The sequence below is a fragment of the Chelonia mydas genome, chromosome 7 (genome assembly GCF_015237465.2).
Source record: "Chelonia mydas isolate rCheMyd1 chromosome 7, rCheMyd1.pri.v2, whole genome shotgun sequence".
Classification (NCBI taxonomy): domain Eukaryota; kingdom Metazoa; phylum Chordata; order Testudines; family Cheloniidae; genus Chelonia; species Chelonia mydas.
In genome coordinates, this window is record NC_057853.1 from 38,016,926 (window position 1) to 38,040,242 (window position 23,317).

Consider the following 23,317-nt stretch of genomic DNA (forward strand, 5'->3'; position numbering starts at 1 on the left):
ACCCCCATGCACTTCACAAAAACCCCGGGAGCTGCGGACAGGCCAAAGGAAAGAGCAGTGAATTGTTAGTGAGTTTGGTTTTCAATAAATATGAGAAATCTTCTGTGGTCATGGAAGACAGAAATGTGAAAGTAAGCATTCTTCAAGTTGAAGGCTGCATACTAGTTCCCTGGATCCAGGGAGGGAATGATGGAGGCCATGTGGAACCTCAGTTTCTTGAGATGTCTGTTGTGGCAACACCACTGTATTTACACCCAGCAGTCCAATGCTATTCAGGACCACACCAGGCTGAAACGGGACAGCAGGTCCAAAAATAAAGGGGAGGCAGGAACTGGTATAGCACCCTCAGGTGCACCTTCAAAAGGCCTGCTTAGGCTCACAAGAGTATCTATGCAACCCCAGTTGAGATGCTAAGGTGGAAGGAAGCGGCTGACATCGCTCGTAACCTCCCCCCCCCCTTTTTTTTAATAGGGTTTCTATCTCAGAGGCAGAGCCAAGAAGCGTGGTGTGCGCTGGGGCCTGAAGTGCTTCCTTGAAGTAGACGGAGCGTAGAGACCCAGGTGGCCCTCAAATCCTTCAGGCTGTGAAACTTCGTGTCCGTTTGCTCCGAAAATAATGAGGAGCCTGGATTGATTCCTGGACCTCGTGAGGGAGTCCCAAGGACTGAAGCCAAAAGTATTATCTCATGGTGACAGCGGAGGCTATTGTCCTGGCTGCCGTGTTGGCTGCATTCAGTGCCACCTGGAGTGAGGTCCTAGTTACATTCTTATCCTCCTCTCAGAGGGCAGAGAATTCCTGCCCTGAGTCAGAGAATCCTTGAACTTGGACAAGGAGTTCCAGAGATTGTAGTCGTATCTCCTGACTACGGCTTGCTAGTTTAAGGGTTCCAGTATGGCACTGTTCACTTGGCCAGATGCAGGTGGGAGGTCCTGTACCGAGCTCCAGCGGCACATAGGTTGGGTACCAGTGGTGGCCCTTAGGCTAGACAAAGGGTTCCATCTCGGTCTCGGATGAAGAGTTCCCCCGAGGTGACCACGTTGGAGAGGTAACCTCTGCCTCCATTCGGTGCCGAGGGTCTGGAGATAAGCGGTGGACCAGAGATGGTCATGAAGATGGTATCAGACTTGGCTTGCCCCTAGAAAATCCTGGGAGGCCTGGTGCTGGGAAGGAGCTTGGAGCCCCAGGCTTCCTCCTGCTCATTGTCGTCGGAGCCATCGGCTGTAACATCAGAATTGGTGGGACCAGGAGCATCAATAAGTCCCTGGCAGCTACAAAGGCCTCCGGGGTTGACGGTACTGTCAATCTGCTGGTGCCGAAGTGGAGTGTCCAGCACTGGATTTGATGCTCTGGGTGAAGCTGATGGTGTCACTGTGGGACCGGGGATAGAGTGGCGGCCCTGTGCAGGTTACATTCCATTGGCTTCACCATGTTTGTCCTTCCTCTGAACCCTCTGTTGGTGAGCTGCTTTTTGTGCTTCATCCTTGGCACCGGAGATTGAGGAATGGTGCCATGAAGTGCGCAGTGCCTGTGGAGCACTTTGTACAGAGGATAAAGTGCTCTGTGCAAAATTGGAGCAGCTTGGCTCTGAGACCAGTCTGAGTGCATCTTCCATTAGGATAGCCTTCAGTCTGAGCTCTCTGTCCTTTTTTTGTACGGGGTCAAAAGTCCTGACAGATCTGGCACCGGTCTCTCAAGTGAGTTTCTCCCAAACACTTCAGACAACTGAAGTGTGAGTTGCTAATGGGCATAGGCTTGCCACAGGAGACACAAGGTTTGAAGCCCGGGAACTAGGGCATGCCCAGCCCCGGGGGGCGAAGAGAGGCCTTCAATGATAGGGAGAGGGATTTCTAACTATTTACACTAACACTATCTACAATATATATACACTAAACTCTACTTAAAACTAACAAACTATGAAAATAGAGTACAAAAACCCTGAGAAGAAGCCTTGCAGAAGCAAGAGAGGTTGCTCCAGCAACTATCACAGGCGGTAAGAAAGACCTCCGAGGGTGTGTGGCTGGTGGCGCTCCTTACGCTGGCTCATGAGCGTGCAGCACCAGAGGATGCTAGAGCCGGCCTGATGGATGCCACTGAAGGAAAAATCTCCAGCAATGGTGCATGCCGCATGCACACACCTAACTTGTAATGGACATGAGCAAGCACTCAAAGAACTTTTACATACTATATCTATATACTCTCATCTGGAAATTTCAATTATATTATCCCCAAGTACTTCTCATTTTTAGGACATCTGCTTCTCAACACATTTTGCCGCTAGGCAAGAGATCACCTGTCTTTACAGCTGAATGAAATACCATTTCTTGGCTAACCATACGAAGACTTCTCATTTCTGATCAAAAAGTGATCAAAAAGTAGGAATCCTGTTTTAGAATCTGCTTCTTTAGGGTTCAAAACTTCATGATCTTCCATGGCACAAAGGACTGCGTCCTTTGACTGGGAAGTAATATAAATATTTTTTTCCTTCCTGTGAAATGGGTTTCTGGGATAGAGTTCTAGCAGTTTACACTAGTAGCCTTCTTCGCTCCTCTCACTAGCTGGCAAACAGACCTATCAAACGAGAATTTCCTGACTACCAGGGTTCACTACTGAACCTCTCTCAAGGAACATGTAGATTATCCACTTGAATTACAAAAGATTAGGTAATCCAATTAGTAAAGTTAAAGACAATGACAGACAGCTTGGAAAGTAGCTGGGTTTTTAGACTGCAGTAAAAACAAACCAATAAAAACAAAAATCCCTCTTTCTGAGTTCTGAGCACTAGCAATCCATAGTAGTAAGTTCTAAACTATCATAGTAGCAAGATGAATCAGAAAGTTACAAACTGGAAGATGGGACAGTAACAAGGACCCTGCTTTTGTTTTTAAACTGCTGACACTCTAAGTATACTGTGACTGAACAAGAAAGCTGTCTGCTGAAGCCCCACTGTCTACGTTTTGCAAATGGTTTTCATGTGGCCACTCTGCACATTCTGAACACTGTGGCAGCTTCTCTGTTGGCAGAAGCAGCAGCCATGGCCATCACAGAATATGTTGAGACAGGCTTCTTCCTTTTATCTAACCTCTCAAAGTAGCCAAATCTACCCACCAGGCTATAGAATATCTAACAGCTTTTTGCTCTTGTTTGGATCCTTCACAACAAAAGAGCAGTGGAGTCTGAAGATCTGAAATCTTCTGCTTTTTCCACATAAGACTTGAATGGGTCAGTCTGTAACACAGAAGCTAAATGGATGGATTTGCTAATTCAAAGCAAGTCCCTTCAGGGACAAGACAGAAACAATTTGAAAAGAATATGGAAACAGTAACATTTGTGAGGCTCTTGGGACTGTCACCTGATGTGCTGAAGTTTCCTCTGAGCCCATTTTCCCTGCCAGCTTGGGACTCCATAACCCTGCCTCGTTGAGCCAGACATGCTAGCCTGCTGCAACACAGACCCAGGTCTGGTCCACGCACCCAAAGCTGCAGACTTTAACTAAAAACTGCTCAGCAGGTTTCCTATCTCCAGCACCCAGACACACAGCTCCCAATGAGATCCAAACCCCAAATCAATGTGTTTTACTCTGTATAAAGCTTATACAGATAAACTCAAATTGTCCGTCCTCTATAACACTGATAGAGAGATATGCACAGCTGTTTGCTCCCCTAGGTATTAATCACTCACTCTGGGTTCATTAATGAACAAAAGTGATTTTATTAAGTATAAAAACTAGGATTTAAATGGGTCCAAGTAATAACAGACAGAACAAAGTAAGTCACCAAGGAAGATAAAACAAAACCATACAAGTCTAAGCCTAATACATTAAGAAGCTGATTACAGGTAAAAGTTCACCCTCAGAGATGTTCCAAGAAGCTGCTTTCACAGACTAGACTCCCTCCTAGTCTGGGCCCAATCCTTTTGCCTGGTATAGTCCTTGTTAGTGTCAGCAGACATCTTAGGTGTACTCTAGGGGTGTTCTCATGACTGGAATCTCTTTGGAACAAAGGTTCCACCCCCTTTTATAGCTTTGGCACAAGGCGGGAATCTTTTGTTTCTCTGGGTCCCCACCCCTCCTTCTAAATGGAAAAGCAGCAGGTTTAAGATGGATTCCAGTATCAGGTGACATGTTCACATGTTCTGTGAGACCCCAGCTTCCATTCTTCCTGGGTTGGCTCACATGAACACAGCAAGCCTTGCAGGTAAATAAACCATTTACAACCACTTGTCCAAGCAATGGGAGCCTTCAAGATTCTAAACCGCCATTAGTGGCCCACACTTTGCATAATTACAACAGGACCTCAGAGTTATACTTCATATTTCTAGCTTCAGATACAAGAATGATACATGCATACAAATAGGATGAACACACTCAGTGGATTATAAGCTTTGTAATGATACCTTACAAAAGACCTTTTGCCTAAAGCATATTCCAGTTACACCATATTCATACTCATAAGCATATTTCCATAAAACATATGGAGTGCAAGTCAATAGGTTTTTTTCTTTTTACACTGATTAAATATGCCCGCTACCTCTGGAGCAGGGAGAGTCAAAGGAGAAAAGGCCACCTCACTACATTTGGCTGTGCTTACTTCATATCTCTCTTCGCTTGGCAGGACTTTGTGGGATTCTCCAATAATCTTGTAGAGCCTTCCTGTTTATCTTTTGGGGATGTGAGCAGGCTTTTCTCCACTCTGCAGCCCCTGAGGTGAGTTGGGATGGCGGTCTTCTCTCACACTGGCAGGACAAAGAGCCTCAGCTGATGGGTTGGACAGATGACAGAAAGAGTTTACATCTCAAAGTCCTCTATCCTCCCAGCTATTTCTGCTATACACAGCCATACAGCAGAGTAAAGGTAAGCCCTATCTATTCGCTTGTTAGGCACAACTGGCACCTGTGATGAGATGTGCAATGGTGACTCCTGGTTAGAAGGAATTTGGTTTCTTTTTCTCCAATCAACAGGAGAGAAAAGAATGGCCCACTGGAATCCAATGCTAGAGCTCAAAGACTCGAAATGTTCTTTAGGGGGCACTATCATATTCTGTATTATTTTATTAATAAACTAAGAAAATTAACAAAAATTAGTTGAATATTGCCTCTTTGTGAGCAAATGGCAAATTTTCAACGTTATGTTATTCTACATTATTCACCAACATCTTCATTAAAATTCCACCCCTATTTGAACAGCCTGCAAATAGTCTGTTGCAAATCCAATCTCATGATTTGACCTGTATGTTAGTTATAAATTGCATTATATTTCTTTGCATTTTTTGAATGGTTGACTTACACAACTAAATAATACAGCATGAATTTTTAATATAATTCTATAGACAATTCATATTTTGGTGAACATTTGAGCAGTCATGCTCAGTTTATTTTTCACGTCAGTGAAGCTTGGAAAATGACACATTCATAAAAAGCAAATATGAAAAGGGCAAAAATGAAGTAGAATCAAAATCTACTTTCAAATCCAAATGCATATATCTGATATCTTCTCCAATGTTTGCTAAGCTCTTTATTAGTATTTAATATTTACAGTGTAATCATTCCTTGGAGACTGCACCTTAATGTAGTGAGAAGGCTTATGTGTACTAGAAATAAAGGCATACATTCTTAACAGTGAGAGCAATTAACCATTCAAACAATTTACCAAGGGTTGTGGTGGATTCTCCATCACTGACAATTTTAAAATCAAGATTGGATGTTTTTCTAAAAGATCTGCTCTAGGAATTGTTTTGGGGAAGCTATCCTGCTGTTGGTCTGTGTTATACAGGAAGTCAAACTACATTATCACAATGGTCCCTTCTGGCCTTGGAATTTAAGAATCTACCAGTGATCCTTAGAGCTCTAACTCCACTGGGGCCATCCAAGCTGGAAAGGTCAAAGGTTAGGGAGCAAATGAAAAACAATCCACTGGTTCTCCAGGTTGGGAGTCGAATGATAGGCCAACCACCTACCCTCATGAAAAAAAGTTAAGTTATAGAAACACAACAAGCTAGCCATTCTATTCAGGGATGGAGAAACCTTGTTTGTGCCCTACCTGGTATCTGGCAGTGAGGGGAGGATGCAGTTTCAAATTTAGATTTATACCACAGTAGCACCCTATCAGGATATGGGTCATAATTTGCTATGCACTGTACAAGCACATGCCGAGACATAGTCTTCACCCTTAAAAGTTTACCATCTAAGGCCATAGTCCTACATTGCAATCCATGTGGGTAGAACTGCTGTGCTTGTGTGAAACCCCATTGAAGTCAGTGAGCTTCTCCTTGAGCATAGCAGTATGTCTTTGTGCAAAATGTTGCAGAACTGGGGCAGTAGAATGCAAGTAACATAAAGGGTGCAGCACAGAGGGATACAATAAAATACAGACAATATTTATTGATAAACATATACATTTGCATTGCTGTTACTCAGAGAGAGAAAATGTGAATGTCAACTGTCCATATAGGCTCCTCAAGCCATAATTATGCAAAGTACTCCACTTAGGAAGGAACAATCAGTTGCACACATACAAAATGGGAAACGACTGCCTAGGAAGGAGTACTGCGGAAAGGGATCTGGGGGTCATCATGGACCACAAGCTAAATATGAATCAACGTGTAATACTGTTGCAAAAAAAGCGAACATCATGAATCTAGGAAGTATTAGCAAGAGTAGGAGTACTTGTGGCACCTTAGAGACTAACAAATTTATTTGAGCATAAGCTTTTGTGAGCTACAACTCACTTCATTGGATGCATGCAGTCGAAAATACAGTGGGGAGATTTATATACACAGAGAACATGAAACAATGGGTGTTACCATACACACTGTAACAAGAGTGATCAGGTAAGGTGAGCTATTACCAGCAGGAGAGCAGGGGGGAGGGGGGAATCTTTTGTAGTGATAATCAAGGTGACCCATTTCCAGCAGTTGACAAGAACGTGTGAGGAACACGGGGGGCGGGGGGGGGGGGAATAAACATGGGGAAATAGTTTTACTTTGTGTAATGACACATCCACTCCCAGTCTTTATTCAAGCCGAAGTTAATTGTATCCAGTTTGCAAATTAATTCCAATTCAGCAGTCTCTTGTTGGAGTCTGTTTTTAAAGATTTTTTTGTTGAAGAATTGCCACTTTTAGGTCTGTAATCGAGTGACCAAAGAGACTGAAGTGTTCTCCGACTGGTTTTTGAACGTTACAATTCTTGACGTCTGATTTGTGTACCTTTATTCTTTTACGTAGAGACTGTCCAGTTTGGCCAGTGTACATGACAGAGGGACACTGCTGACATATGATGGCATATATCACATTGGTAGATGTGCAGGTGAACGAGTCTCTTAGTGTTGCAAACAAGACACGAGAAGTAATTCTTCTGCTCTACTCCATGCTGATTATGCCTCAACTGGAGTATTGTGTCCAGCTCTGGGCAACACATTTCAGGAAAGATGTGGACAAACTGGAGAAAGTCCAGAGAAGAGCAACAAAAATGATTAAAGGTCTAGAAAACATGACCTATAAGGGAAGATTGAAAAAAATTGGGTTTGTTTAATCTGGAAAAGAGAAGACTGAGAGGGACATGTTAACAGTTTTCAAGTACATAAAAGGTTGTCACAAGGAGGAGAGAGAATTGTTCTTCTTAACCTCAGAGGATAGGACAAGAAGCAATGAGCGTAAATTGCAATAAAGGAGGTTTAGGTTGGACATAAGGAGAAACTTCCTAACAGTCAGGGTGGTTAAGCACTGGCATAAATTGCTTAGGGAGGTTGTGGAATCTCCATCATTGGAGATTTTTAAGAGCAGGTTAGACAAACACCTGTCAGGGATGGTCTAGATAATACTTAGTCCTGCCACGAGTGCAGGGGACTGAACTAGATGACCTCTCGAGGTCTCTTCCAGTCCTATGATTCTATGATTATCAATTGGTTGATTTCTTGTGTAATAGTCCTTGAACTGGGATTTGAAGGAGGAGAGGGTTAGTGTCTTCACATATAAATTCATGAAGGGTATGCTATGTGAAAGGTGGCTTGGAAAAAGGTAAGGATACATTTGTGCCAAAAGCTGAGAAATAGGTGGAATAGGCTGTATCATTAATGGAGTGGAGTAGATGTGAACAGGAGGGAGGGTAGCATAAAAGCCTAACATAAGAACATCAGAATGGCTATACTGGGTCAGACCAATGCTCCATCTAGCCCAGCATCCTGTCTTCCAACAGTGGCAAGTGCCAAATGCTTCAGAGGGACTAAACAGAAGTGGGCAATTATTAAGTGATCCATATCCGAATGCCCAGTCCCAGCTTCTGGTAGTGAATGGGATAAAAGTACTTTGATTAATAATCACCTTAATTTATATAGTACTTTTCACCCTCAAAGGATCCAGAAGAGGCTCTACAGCGAGCACTCACAAAACCAATGAAATACACCCACCTCCATGAACGTAGTAACCATTCTGCATTACACTAAGACAGAGAGCACGATAATTTTTAAATATGGAAATGAACAAATAATTTTGACAACTAACTTCAGGAGTAGTTTTTCTTGTTTGTTAAAAATCAGGAAAACCATAAGAACCCAGTATTGCAGAAACTACAGTGGAATGTGTAATCAGTGTCATGAAAGATGGCACCTTCACTAGAACACTGCCTTCTAACAGCATGCTAATATATGGCTTCAGTGCTGATTCAGAAGGAATGTCCCATTTGCTCAAGTGACAATACCACAAGCACTTAGGTTTTGATTTCCAAACAAGCCGAGATCATGCTTAACTCTCCTTAGCTTGTGGGATATGACAAAATCAGAGCATGTCCTATGGTGACTCAGATCTTGATTCAGATTCCTTTGAAGTAAGCAGGAGTTCTGTAATTCACGTAAATGATGTAGGATCAGACACTCAGTTACTTGTGCAACAGCTTTGGAAAAGTACCATGTTCAATAAAATAAAATAAAATGATAAGAAATGATATGGTCAGTCACAACATCTATTTTCAAACTCACTATCTCAGTTTTAGTTTTTCTGAGTTCAATTATGCAGTGATGCTCCTTTGCTGAAGTAATACAAGGCTACAACACACCCTATAGGTTTCATTATATTACAGTCTTGTCAATGCAGACATTTGAAACAGATGCATGTGAAGGCTCAACACTACTAAAACATTACTAAATAAGACAAGAAACATTTGAATAATGGAATAAAGGCTTTGATAAGTCTGGAGCAATGTAATTTGTAAGTCTTCCTAATAAATAACTTGGAAACAGCTTGAATTTACCACAGTCTGCCTCTTGAGAAAAAATCCTACCCCCAGTTTAAGCTAAGCTACAGTACTAGAGGAACAATAATTATCTTCTCAAAACTAATTCTACTGTTTATTTTAAAAAAATTAGAGCTAAAGATTATAAACCCAGAACTGGAAAAATTGTTCAGGATTTTGTTGTTCGTATTTTCCAATAATACAAAGTCAACAATAACCCTGAGAACAGGACTGATCATTTAATCCAATTTGCTATTCAATTTTTAAAATCTGGCCCTTGGTGGTAAATATTACAACAGTATTTGTGATATTCCCGTTTTACAATACCATAGTAACATTTTGTTACTTGCAAAGGTATCTGTAAAGAATTCAATGGTGACCACACCATGGTAAGCACCGAACAGGAAATGGTAAAGGGTAAATTATGAATGGTGTTTGGGGGCTTCCAGAAAGTAGACTAAGGCAACAGGTCTTTGTCACATATTCCCATTTTGATTTACTCATTGGCAGCAGAATATATTTTGATCAGTGTACAGGTCAGTCTAAAGCAGAAACTTTGTGTAGCTTATTTGAAGTTCTTAAAAGTCTTGTTTGAACATGTTTAATTAATCCTCTACAAAGTCCTGCATTCCTTGTAATCATGTTTGGATCTCACTGGATGATTTGCATGCATTAATTCACCAAAGACTTATCCACATGGTGCGGCAATATACACTCCGGAGCTGTGACTGCTGAAGCGCACTAACATGTCATGCACTAATTGGTCTGTGTGGACCTGCTGGTATGCACTAAGAGTTCTCCAGTGAGCTTCAGCAAAGTATTTTGAAAAAGTAGTTAGAGGCAGTACTATGTTAAAGTGCACTAGGGAACTTTTAGTGTGCATCAGCTGGGTCCAAATGGACCAATTAGTGTGCAACATGCAAATTAGAAGTCATACCCCCCATAGTATGCATAGTATACTTTGTAGACAAGCCCCAAAATTTTGATTTCTATGGTCTTCTGAGAGATCACAGTGTTCTACCTATTGCTATCCCTTGCTGTCTCCATTTTTAGATGGAGAAATGATTATTCTATAGGATATCTTAATTCCCTTGACATTATAGCCATCTTAAAGTCACTCCTGCCTTATAAACACAGTCTTTTATTTGGAAAAGGAACCAAACAGTATGCTTCTGCAGTATGTTGGAAATTTAAATGCCCTCTCAGATCAGGCCACTACAGTAAGTCTAGAAGAGTACAACAGGGTTAGCATCTTTAAATAGATGACTACTAAGAAATCAATACTTTGGGGAGGGAGAGCGGGGATGGTGGTATGGAAAATTGCTAACACAACAGGTAGTATAAATACATGTATCATTTTAGAAGAGTCAGTATACTCAATGGTTTTGATCTTACAAGTGTGTTGACACCTGCCCCCCCCCCCCGCATATTTATTTATTTATTTTTAATGAACATACATTTGAAAAAAGCATAATAGAGTTCTTCTCATGGACCAGAATAACATCTGGTTTTAATTACCATATCTCAATTCAATTACCTAATATCCATAAGAGCTGTAAAGTCTTGGAAACAATAGTGGGTGGTGTTTCCTGTAACAGGGTAATATGTCTCATGCTTGGGAGGGACTGAGAAAGAACACACATCATTTCATCTTAATGTTAAATCACACAACTCAATCAACAGAGAGGAACTCTAATTAACAACAGGAAACACTAACTTCTTCATACGGTTACTATTTAGAGTATGGAAAAGTTAATTTTCTAGCCCAAGGAAAACAGTTAAAAGTATCTAAAGTCAATTATATTTCTGGTTCCACAAAATAATGTCCCCACTGTGCTAGGTTGAGAGAGGCCACAGAAACCTTGAATAAATGATTTTTTAGCATTTCCATATTGCAAAAAGTCTACACTACAATAGCATAACACATCCTGAAGTTTCACCGAAAAACTGTAAGAACTATTGCACACTTTTGTATAGTGCTTATTGACCACACAAGTTCAAGCTTTCAGAGTTCCGTGAATTCGTGCACTCACAAACAGTGCATATAGGTACACTAGTGATGTTTCTAATGAAACTTTTGCAGGAATGCCCAATGTCTACTTAAAATTGGGCATCAGTGGCTAATGGGTTTGTAAAATATCCTTTTTTGCTTTTACTGTATTGTGTATGCTTTTCATACTGAAGCCTACGATAACAAACGCAGCATGGCTTACTCTCTTAATTATATTTTCTAAAGCCCTTCTAAAGATTACCATTCGATCTGGAAAAACTAAGCTGACTCATATTCAGATTCCATGAGCCCTAGCTGCAATCAATTTTTAAATTTCATGTGGAGAGCAGGAGATATGAAAATTCAGCCTGATTTTCCAAGGCGTTTATAAATTAAATGGTCTGTTAGAACTATGCAAAACAGCTTATTGAACAAAAAAGTGAATATGTAAAAAGGTTCTCCAAAATAGGTAATAAGGTCCTATACGATTTCAATCACTGTACCCATACTTGCTAATTTGTAGAGTACTTCTTGAAGTCTACATGTTTCACATTCAAAATACTGTACTTTAATGTGTCTCATTTAATATAAACTATGCTCTACAGTGTAGGTACAGAGGTCTTCATAGAGAAAACTAAAAAATAATATATATTTAAACATAAAGCATAGGGGAACTACAGGACTTTATACATGATTTTGGCTAATTCTGTCTCTAATCAGTTCTTAATCTCTCTCTGAGCAACAAGCTATATATTTTATTACACAGGCTAACCACAACAAATACTGTGAGGTAGGAGAGAGATGTATGCAATTATTTTTATTTTATCTCCACTTCAATAGAAGGGTTTGAAATTAAAACACTAGTTTAATTTAATGAGCCTCCTAGCATTGATAGCACAGTATTTGCTTCAGTTTACGTTGGCAGAGGATGATCTGACAATCATACAGATATTAATTAAGATTAAAAGTCCAAAATTCAGGCTAAACAGTTTGCCCTCTGAAGGCCAAATTCTACTTCTTATAAAGTCAGCTGCAAAATTCCCATTGACTTCAATAGGAACAGGTGTGGGCACTGTGTTTATGGTGCTCCTCACCAATGCACTGGGAGATCTGTAGGCTCTGACAGAAAGTACATTAACCCTAAATTCAAACTGGCTTGTCATTTTAGAATGTCCTACTTTAACACAGATGATCCCACAGTGCTGATGAGTTAAAGAACAGAACTGACTCAGCTCTGGAAAAAGATGTGATGGTTGATATAAGGTAGACTGGGGAAGGATTAAGAGGATAAAATAAAATCTAAAGGGAATTCTGCTCCCATAGAAAAAAATAAACCAAAGGAAACTTCAGTTGTATATATTATAATTTGCCCCATTAAACTGAAGTACTTGTTGTAATTGTATGAGTTAAAGTATGATGAAATTTTGCATTAAGTAGTTATTACTTTTTTCTGTTAAGTTACATGACACATAGGGAAGAACTGGTTGAGAATTTGAAAGTGGAAGGCAATTTGGGTGAAAATAACCATGAAATGGCAGAGTTCACGATTCTAAGGAATGGTAGGAGAGAGAACAGCACAATAAAGACAACGGATTTCAAGAAGGCAGACTTTAGCAAACTCAGGGAGCTGGTAGGTAAAATCCCATGGGAAGCAAGTCTAAGGGGAAAAACAATTGAAGACATTTGGCAGTTTTTCAAAGAGACATTATTAAGGGTACAAGAGCAAACTATCCCACTGCGTAGGAAAGATAAGACGTATGGCAAGAGACCACCCTGGCTTAACCAGGAGATCTTCTAAAACTGAAAAAAGAGTCCTACAAAAAGTGGAAACTCAGTCAAATTACGAAGGATGAATATAAACAAACAACACAAGTATATAGGGACAAAATTAGAAAAGCCAAGGCACAAAACGAGATCAAACTAGCTTGGGACATAAAAGGAAACAAGAAAACATTCTACAAATACATTAGAAGCAAGAGGAAGACGAAGTACAGAGTAGGCCCATTACTCAATGAGGAGGGGAAAGACAATAACAGAAAATGTGGAAATAGCAGAGGTGCTTAATGACTTCTTTGTTTCGGTTTTCACCAAGAAGGTTGGTGGTGATTGGACATCTAAAATAGTGAATGCCAGTGAAACTGAGGTAGGATCACAGTCTAAAATAGGGAAAGAATGAGTCAAAAATTACTTAGACAAGTTAGATGTCCTCAAATCACCAGGGTCTGATGAAATACATCCTAGAATACCCAAGGCGCTGACTGAGGTGATATCTGAGCCATTAGCAATTATTTTTGAAAAGTAATGGAAGACAGGAGACATTCCAGAAGACCGGAAAAGGGTAAATATAGTGCCCATCTATAAAAAGGGAATAAGAACAACCTGGGAAATTACAGACCAGTCAGCCTAACTTCTGTAATTAAGCAATCAATTTGCAAATACCCAGAAGATAATAAAGTGATAAGTAACAGTCAGCATGGATTTGTCAAGAACAAATCATGTCAAACCAACCTGATACCTTTATTTGACAGGGTAACAAGCCTTGTGGATGGGGATGGAGGGGGCGGGGAGCAGTAGATATGGTATATCTTGACTTTGGTAAGGCTTTTGATACTGTCTTGGATTACCTTCTCATAAACAAACTAGGGAAATACAACCTAGATGGAGCTACTATAAGGTGGGGGCATAACTGGTTGGAAAATCGTTCCCAGAGAGTAATTATCAGTGGTTCACAGTCATACTGGAAAGGCATAATGAGTGGGGTCCTGCAGGGATCGGTTCTGGGTCCGGTTCGGGTCAATATCGTCATCAATGATTTAGATAATGGCATAGAGAGTACACTTATAAAGTTTGCAGATGATACCAAGCTGAGAGAGGTTGCAAGTGCTTTGCAGGTTAGGATTAAAATTAAAAATTATTTGGACATACTGAAGAAATGGTCTGAAGTAAATAGGATGAAATTCAACAGGGACAAATGTTAAGCACTCAATTTAGGAAGGAACATTCAGTTGCACACATACAAAATGGGAAATGACTGCCTTGGAAGGAGTACTGCAGAAAGGGATCTGGGGGTCATAGTGGATCACAAGCTAAATATGAATCAACGGTGTAACACTGTTGCAAAAAAAGCAAACATCATGAATCTAGGATGTATTAGCAGGAGTGTTGTAAGCAAGACACGAGAAGTAACTCTTCTGCTCTACTCCGTGCTGATTAGGCCTCAACTGGAGCATTGTGACTTAGAGACTAACAAATTTATTTGAGCATAAGCTTTCGTGAGCTACAGCTCACTTCATCAGATGCATTCAGTGGAAAATACAGTGGGGAGATTTATGTACATAGAGAACATGAAACAATGGGTGTTACCATACACACTAAGGAAAGTGATCACTTAAAATGAGCTATTACCAGCAGGAGAGCCGGGGGGTGGAGGGAGGAACCTTTTGTAGTGATAATCAAGGTTGGCCATTTCCAGCAGTTGACAAGAACGTCTGAGAAAACCAACTCAGAAAGCCTCATATATATAAATAACCATCTGCAAAGGAACGTCTCTATTTTTATATCATACTGTATCAAGATCAGTTACCCATCCATGCTGTATGATAATACTCTGTGAATAATCCATGAACATAAACAACAATGTTCAACTGATTTACAAAGTAGATATTAAAAGCTTATTTGAGCAATAAAATCAAGGACAACTCTTGTATTTCCATATGGATATACACTTAAGATTCTTATCTGAATGATTTGGTCATCATGTTTTAAGCAGGAAGTCTGATATGAGAGTTTAGTGCAGTTTAAATATGCTGCTAATGATTAAAATAGATTCAGAAATTACAGGCTTGTTGAAATAAATCATGAGCATTAAGATTTAAAAATTGAACGTTATCAAAAAATAGTATACAAAAATTATAACGCCAATGTGTTTTTCTGTCAGAATTATAATAGCCTTTACTTAGTAGAATATGGATCTAGTTTCACACAATGATGAGTGCTTTATAAATATAGCTAGCTATATTTCATATGGTTATAACTTCCTGATACTGAAGGATTAGAAAAAAGCCAAAGCACGAACTTTCAAAATATGAAAAAAGGTATTTTGAGTAATTACCTTCTTGTTAGTTTAATTTCTTCTATTCCTAGTAAAATAATGCAAAAATATTAAATTAAAAAAAGCTAAATATCTAGTGAGATTAATGGACTATGAACAAGCATAATTGTTTCACAAAGCATATTTTTTGCTAGAGAAACCTGAATTTTAAAATTAGTGGATGGAGGAAACATAGCAGATGTAATACAGAGAGAGATTTTCGTAAAGCATTTCATAATGTGTTGCAAAATATCTTTTGAAAAATTAATTCCATTGAAGAGGAAAACTGCCATATGACTTGAAAACTATGTATGATAAATGGCAATGTACTGTGCTGGAGAAAAGTGACTACTGGGTACCACAGTGTTAAAGCTGTTGTAAATTGACCTTACCCTCCCAGCCCATTAACAACAAGTCTCAGCCCTCCTGAGAGACTACTGATAACTACAGGTTTCAGAGTAGCAGCCGTGTAAGTCTGTATACGCAAAAAGAAAAGGAGGACTTGTGGCACCTTAGAGACTAACAAATTTATCTTCAACTGGTTTTTGAATGTTATAATTCTTGACGTCTGATTTGTGTCCATTTATTCTTTTACGTAGAGACTGTCCAGTTAGGCCAATGTACATGACAGAGGGGCATTGCTGGCACAAGATGGCATATATCACATTGGTAGATGTGCCGGTGAACGAGCCTCTGATAGTGTGGCTGATGTGATTAGGCCCTATGATGGCGTCCCCTGAATAGATATGTGGACACAGTTGGCAACAGGCTTTGTTGCAAGGATAGGTTCCTGGGTTAGTGGTTCTGTTGTGTGGTTGCTGGTGAGTATTTGCTTCAGGTTGGGGGGCTGTCTGTAAGCAAGGACTGGCCTGTCTCCCAAGATCTGTGAGAGTGACGGGTCGTCTTTCAGGATAGGTTGTAGATACTTGATGCGTTGGAGAGGTTTTAGTTGGGGGCTGAAGGTGATGCTAGTGGTGTTCTGTTATTTGTTTTGTTGAGCCTGTCCTGTAATAGGTGACTTCTGGGTACCCTTCTGGCTCTGTCAATCTGTTTCTTTACTTCAGCAGGTGGGTATTGTAGTTGTAAGAATGCTTGATAGAGATCTTGTAGGTGTTTGTCTCTGTCTGAGGGGTTGGAGCAAATGCGGTTGTACCGTAGAGCTTGGCTGTAGACAATGGATCGTGTGGTGTGGTCTGGATGAAACCTGGAGGCATGTAGGTAAGCATAGCGGTCAGTAGGTTTCCGGTATAGGGTGGTGTTTATGTGACCATCGCTTATTAGCACCGTAGTGTCCAGGAAGTGGATCTCTTGTGGGGACTGGTCCAGGCTGAGGTTGATGGTGGGATGGAAATTGTTGAAATCATGGTGGAATTCCTCAAGGGCTTCTTTTCCATGGGTCCAGATGATGAAGATGTCATCAATGTAGCACAAGTAGAGTAGGGGCGTTAGGGGATGAGAGCTGAGGAAGCTTTGTTCTAAGTCAGCCATAAAAATGTTGGCATACTGTGGGTCCATGCAGGTACCCATAGCAGTGCCGCTGATTTGAAGGTATACCTTGTCCCCAAACGTGAAATAGTTATGGGAGAGGACAAAGTCACAAACTTCAGCCACCAGGTTTGCCGTGACATTATCGGGGATACTGTTCCTGATGGCTTGTAGTCCATCTTTGTGTGGAATGTTGGTGTACAGGGCTTCTATATCCATAGTGGCTAGGATGGTGTTTTCAGGAAGATCACTGATGGATTGTAGTTTCCTCAGGAAGTCAGTGGTGTCTCTAAGATAGCTGGGAGTGCTGGTAGCGTTGGGCCTGAGGAGGGAGTCTACGTAGCCAGACAATCCTGCTGTCAGGGTGCCAATGCCTGAGATGATGGGGCATCCAGGATTTCCAGGTTTATGGATCTTGGGTAGCAGATAGAATACCCCTGGTCCGGGTTCTAGGGGTGTGTCTGTGCAGATTTGTTCTTGTGCTTTTTAAGGGAGTTTCTTGAGCAGATGGTGTAGTTTCTTTTGGTAACCCTCAGTGGGATCAGAGGGTAATGGCTTGTAGAAAGTGGTGTTGGAGAGCTGCCTAGCAGCCTCTTGTTCATATTCCGACAGCACCTCCTTTGTCAGCCTTTTTGATTATGATGTCAGAGTTGTTTCGGAGGCTGTGGATGGCATTGTGTTCTGCACAGCTGAGGTTATGGGGCAAGTGATGCAGCTTTTCCACAGTTTCAGCCTATGCATGTCGGTGGAAGCACTCTATGTAGAAGTCCAGTCTGTTGTTTCAACCTCCAGGAGGAGTCCACCCAGAAGCCTTCTTTTTGTAGTGTTGGTAGGAAGATCCCTGTGGGCCCCACTGCCGAGGGATCACAGAGACTGGTAACTCCCACCAACCCTCCCCACCCCTTTAAAGCCCCACATATTTTTAAAATTCCTTTTCCTGATTGCTAGGCTTGGCGAGGACATCTAGCCCCTCTCGTCTGCGGAGTGCAACTGCTCAAGCTGGATATACGCTTCAGACGCTCTCCTGCCTGGAGTAGACAGGACATATTGGATCTTCTGGGCCTGTGGGGAGAAGAGACTCTGAAGGCACAGCTCCGAAACAGCCATACAAACAGTGACATTGATGAGCAGGTTGCTCGGGGATGCAGAAGGGGTACGAGGGACCAACAGCAGTACCATGTGAAAGTCAAGGAGCTGTGGTAGGCATACCAGAAGGCCAGGGAGGCCAACAAGTTATCCGGTGCTGAGTTGCAGAACTGCTGTTTTTACAAAGAGCTGCATGCCATACTTGGTGGATACCCACTGCCCCAGCACCGTGGATGCCTCCAAGGAGCCCGAGTCACAGGCCCCTGCCATGAACAGTGAGAAGGAGGAAGTAGTGAGTGAGGAAGAGAAGAAGGAAGAGGATTCTGCGGGACAGATGACTGGGAGATCCAGTTGTCCAGCAAGCCAAGAACTGTTTTTGACTCCACAACGGTCAAGCCAATCCTGCCAGTCAAGTTCAGGCAAGTCCAATGCAGGGGAAGGAACCTCAGGTAAGTCTGCAGACAAATTTTCAGTGACAGGGATGGCATCCCCAAGGTAGCATGACACAGCTTTTGACTTTTTATTAATTTACTTGTGCTAGAAGAGGGAGTGGTACGACCAAGAGAGGCAGAGTTGCTATCTGCTTTTCATTCCCCTCTAGAATTAGGCAGTGGGGGGCATGCAGAACAGTTTGTTTATGTACACACGGATGCCCCTTTAATCTTACTGAGAGATCTCTATGAAACTTTCCTGGAGGTATTCTGCAATCCTCTGCCAATGGTTTCTAGAGAGCGCTGCCTTATTTCTTCCTCCACGGTAGGACACTTCCCCACGCCACTCAGCAATAACTTCAGCAGACATCATTGCAGTACACATGCTAGCAGCATATGGGCCAGGGAAGCTTTGGGACAGCAGCAGCCTCTCTCTGCCTTTGTTACACTCAGGAGTGAGATATCAGCTAAAATCACCAATGCCTGTAGAAAATGGTGCCAGTATTCAGTGCCATTGGTCTATACTACTAGAATCATACAACCAAACAATTCCCTCCTCATTTCCCCAGTAGGCCATGGCTCATCCTGGATGGTGTTGTGACTGGTGTCATTCACCAGCAATTCCAAGTATAAGTTAGAAGGTGGTGCTTAAGACTTTTGGGGAGCAAGGGAAGTGAGTTTAGCATCTAAGTTTTGCTTTCCATAGTGAATACGCTGACAATGGCACATATTTTATCTGCAGCTGCTGCCACTGCGGCCTTCAGGGTTTCCCCTTCCACACCCACGGAATGCCTGAGCCAGATAAGGAGGAGGAAGGAGACGACTTGGGATGACATGTTCAGTGAGATCCTGAAAGCCAGTGCTGCATCAAACTTTCAGCAGAGGGCCTAGAAGATGAACACTGTGGACAGGCTGCAGAAGGAAAGAGCAGAAGAAAGGCACACAAGTCCCAGCAGGAAAAGGAGAGGGAGATGCACCAGGACATAATGGGGCTTCTCAGGCAGCAAACACAAGGTTCAACAATCCCAGGCTCTCCTCCCTCTACAGCCCATTGAGAACTCAATACTGGGACCTCCCTACAACCCCTCCCCCCCTCCAGCCCCCGCACCAACATTCCATGTGGCATCAGGGGTTGCTGCATTAAAAACAATCACAGTTTCACATACACTGACCTGTGAAAGCCATGGTTGGTGTATGTGTAGCTGAAATGGGCATGAATGTTCTTTCCCCTTCATATGTTCTGGTCTCTTAATTTATTGCATTTTATTAAGGTTTTAATGTATTTGTTTTAAAATTATGCAGGGTTTTTCCCCCCCACTGATTTTGTTATACAATAAAATTCTATTATTTGGAACATAATTCATTGTATTAGTTTACAATATATGCTGCCTGTGCTGAAAGCAACTAATTACCTGTCACACAACTCATAGACTCATTCACAAACAAAATTAATAAGTGCATTGATAAGGTTATATTCCTACATGCTCACCAATCACCACATGATTCCTCCCAGGTCACAAAAGAGCAGGGCCAGGTAGAGCACACTACAACACCACACACTACCCAAGCTCTCTGTTAAAATGATCTTTCAAAGCCTCCCTGAGCCACATAGCTCTGTGTTCAGCTTTTCTAATAGCCCTTGTATCTGGCTGTTCAAATTCAGCGGACAGGCACTTCTCCTCTGCCCTCCACCCCAACAGAAACTTTTCCCCCTTTGCTTCACAGATATTATGCAAGACACAGCAGGCAGCTATAACCATTGGGATATTTTTCTCACTGAGATCCAATCTTGCGAGTAAATGGTGTCAGTGTCCCTTCAAACGACCAAAAGCACATTCAACTGTCATTCTTCACTTGCTGAACCAGTAGTCAAATCATTCCTTGGTGCTGTTGAGATAGCCAATGTACAGCTTCATAAGCCATGGGAGCCAGGGGTTAGGCTGGGTCCCCCAGGATTCCTATTGATATTTTAACATTCCTAGTGGTAATCTGCCATTTGGGAAAGAAAGTTCCTGCTTGTAGCTTTCTGACCAGTCTTGAGTTCTTAAAGATGCAAGCATCATGCACCTTCCCTGACCAGCCCACAGTGAGGTCAGTGAAGCATCCCTAGTGATCCACCAGTGGTTATCTAACCATAGAAAAGTAGCCCTTTCTGTTGATGTGCTCAGTGGCAAGGTGCTCTGGTGACAAAATAGGGAGACGGCACGCACATAACACTCCACCGCAATTCAGGAACCCCACTGCTGCAAATCCATCCACTATGTCCTGCACACTACCAAGAGTAACAGTCCTGAGTAGCAGGAGGCAATTAATGACCCTACACAATTGCATCACCACAGCCCCTGGGGCAGATTTCTCGATTCCAAATTGATATCCATCTGACCAGTAGCAATCTGGCATTGCATATTCCCAGTGTGATCATCACTTGCTTCTCCCCTGTCAATGCAGATCTCGTTTTGGTGTCCCTGTGCTGGAGGGCTGGAGCGAGCTCAGCACACAAATCCAGGAATATTGCCTTGTGCATTCAAAAATTCTGCAGCCACGGCTCATCATCCCAAACCTGCATTATGATGCGATCCCACCAGTCAGTGCTTGTTTCTTGGGTCCAGAAGTGGTGCTCCACAAATGTCACCAACAACCTTGAATTGGTTCCCTCTATGTCCCACAGCAATCTGTCCTCCAATAAATCATCATGTTCCCCACTCATCTGGATATTCTTGCAGCTCTGCAAATACTCTAGGATCGTTCACCCTGTGCTTGCAATGCTCATGATAATAGTGCAGAGCTGTGCAGGCTCCATGAGTCTGTCAGAAATGGTGAACAGCGACGAGGGCCACATGGGTTTGTGGGATTTTGATAAAAAGCAAAAAAGGTGCGAAAATTATGGGATACACATAACATTATGAGATGGAGACAGTAGCAATTGGGAAGTTGACCCCATGCTCCCAGTCATCCCCATCATGCACTGCAAAAACTTCCCAAAAGACCTAGTGTGCTGGATGGTGCTGAGTTGCACAGTGGGCTATCTACCTATGGTGCACTGCTCTCTGCATCAACGCAAGCATGACTGGTGTGCGCACCATCAACACAAGGAGCCAAGTGTGCACGTGTACAAACAATGTAATAACTGCAGCAGCTGTATGTTGACATAACTTGAGTAAACATAAATTTGTAGTGTAGACATGGCCAATGAAATCATAAAAATGGATGTAAAGAGATTAGAAACAGAGGCAGAAAATGAACATATTTAACTTGGAAGAAAGAAGGCTTACACATCTGGGGGACAACCCATTCCAAGCCTGTACAGTATACTCAAGGGTGAAGAAACACAGGAAGAATTAACATTGGAAGAGATGTATTGAGAGTAGCACACAGAAAATCAGACAAGTCTGCAATGGGATATCATTACAAATGAGAATATCAACATCAAGTTGGGATGCTTTTGTGAAGGCTTCTGTCATAAATATAAAGGGAAGGGTAAACCCCTTTAAAATCCCTCCTGGCCAGAGGAAAAATCCTCTCACCTGTAAAGGGTTAAGAAGCTAAAGGTAACCTCGCTGGCACCTGACCAAAATGACCAATGAGGAGACAAGACACTTTCAAAAGCTGGGAGGAGGGAGAAAAACAAAGGGTCTGTGTCTGTCTGTATGATGCTTTTGCCGGGGACAGAACAGGAATGGAGTCTTAGAACTTTTAGTAAGTAATCTAGCTAGGTACGTGTTAGATTATGATTTCTTTAAATGGCTGAGAAAAGAGCTGTGCTGAATAGAATGACTATCCCTGTCTGTGTGTCTTTTTTGTAACTTAAGGTTTTGCCTAGAGGGATTCTCTATGTTTTGAATCTAATTACCCTGTAAGGTATCTACCATCCTGATTTTACAGAGGTGATTCCTTTACTTCCATTAAAAGTCTTCTTGTAAGAAAACTGAATGCTTTTTCATTGTTCTAAGATCCAAGGGTTTGGGTCTGTGGTCACCTATGCAAATTGGTGAGGATTTTTACCAAACCTTCCCCAGGAAGAGGGGTGCAAGGGTTGGGAGGATTTTGGGGGGAAAGACATGTCCAAACTATGTTTTCCCAGTAAACCCAGTTAGAGTTTGGTGGTGGCAGTGGAAATTCCAAGGAAAAAGGGTAAAATTAATTTGTACCTTGGGGAAGTTTTAACCTAAGCTGGTAAAAGTAAGCTTAGGAGGTTTTCATGCAGGTCCCCACATCTGTACCCTAGAGTTCAGAGTGGGGAAGGAACCTTGACAGCTTCATATCACAGATGAGGGAGGTAACCTTTTCTGTATGCAGCTATAGTGCAAGTGTGATTGATGCCATCTTGCTAAGACACCAAGGATTGAACCAAGGCTAAAAGCATGAGTATCTACAGCTTGAGCTAAAGAGACTAGCTCTCAAGTTGAGAGCTGAGACAGACTCACATTCTTGTAGGATTGGGCATCAGCATTTCTTGAATACAGCATTGGATTCTGGGCATGTTACCAGAAGGATACTGACAATTTGGACTGAGTTCAGAGGAAAGCAACAAAAATGACTAGGGAGCTGGAGGGATTTCTTTATGAAGAAAGATGCTTAAAAAGTTAAGACTTAGCTTACTGGAATGCAATTGCACTTCTATGGAATTTGGGCACCTAATTCCCTTAGGCCCCTTTGAAAACTGCTGCCTCAATATACACATATACCTTGGGTAGGTGACAACTAGTAGGTTATTTCAGAAGTCACTATAACAGTCTGCAAACAAAGGAGGGAGATGAATGTTTAACTGCAGCATTTTGGGGGATGGGCGAGTGAGAGCAATAACCCACAGCAATGGGACTAACTTGAAAAAGGGAAAATTCAGAATATCTATCAAGAGAAACTTACCAGCAATAAGATGTATATTCTCCCTCAATCTCTTATCAACCAAGCATATTTTTAGGGGATCCCTCTAATTTAACACTAGTATCACTCAAACAGTTTTTTATGTACGTTTGTGCTGAACACAATTCAAATGGGACCTTCCCTTTCCAAT

At 41.8% G+C, this 23,317-nt stretch overlaps 1 protein-coding gene across 14 annotated transcripts in view; it reads right to left on the bottom strand.

Annotated features, from left to right (window-relative positions):
* ATG7 (autophagy related 7) overlaps nt 1-23,317 on the bottom strand; it is a 327,788-nt gene that overhangs the window by 104,107 nt on the left and 200,364 nt on the right. Inside the window, exon 19 of one of the 14 annotated variants that reach the window (XM_037905896.2) lies at nt 3,691-4,753. The exons of 12 other annotated variants lie outside the window; for them this stretch is intronic. In XM_037905896.2, coding sequence (XP_037761824.1) covers nt 4,727-4,753 — 27 coding nt within the window. In that variant the 3' untranslated portion in view covers nt 3,691-4,726. Of the gene's footprint in view, nt 1-3,690; nt 4,754-23,317 lie in introns of those variants that run through there. One more of the 14 variants, XM_043551499.1, reaches the window with a different exon arrangement.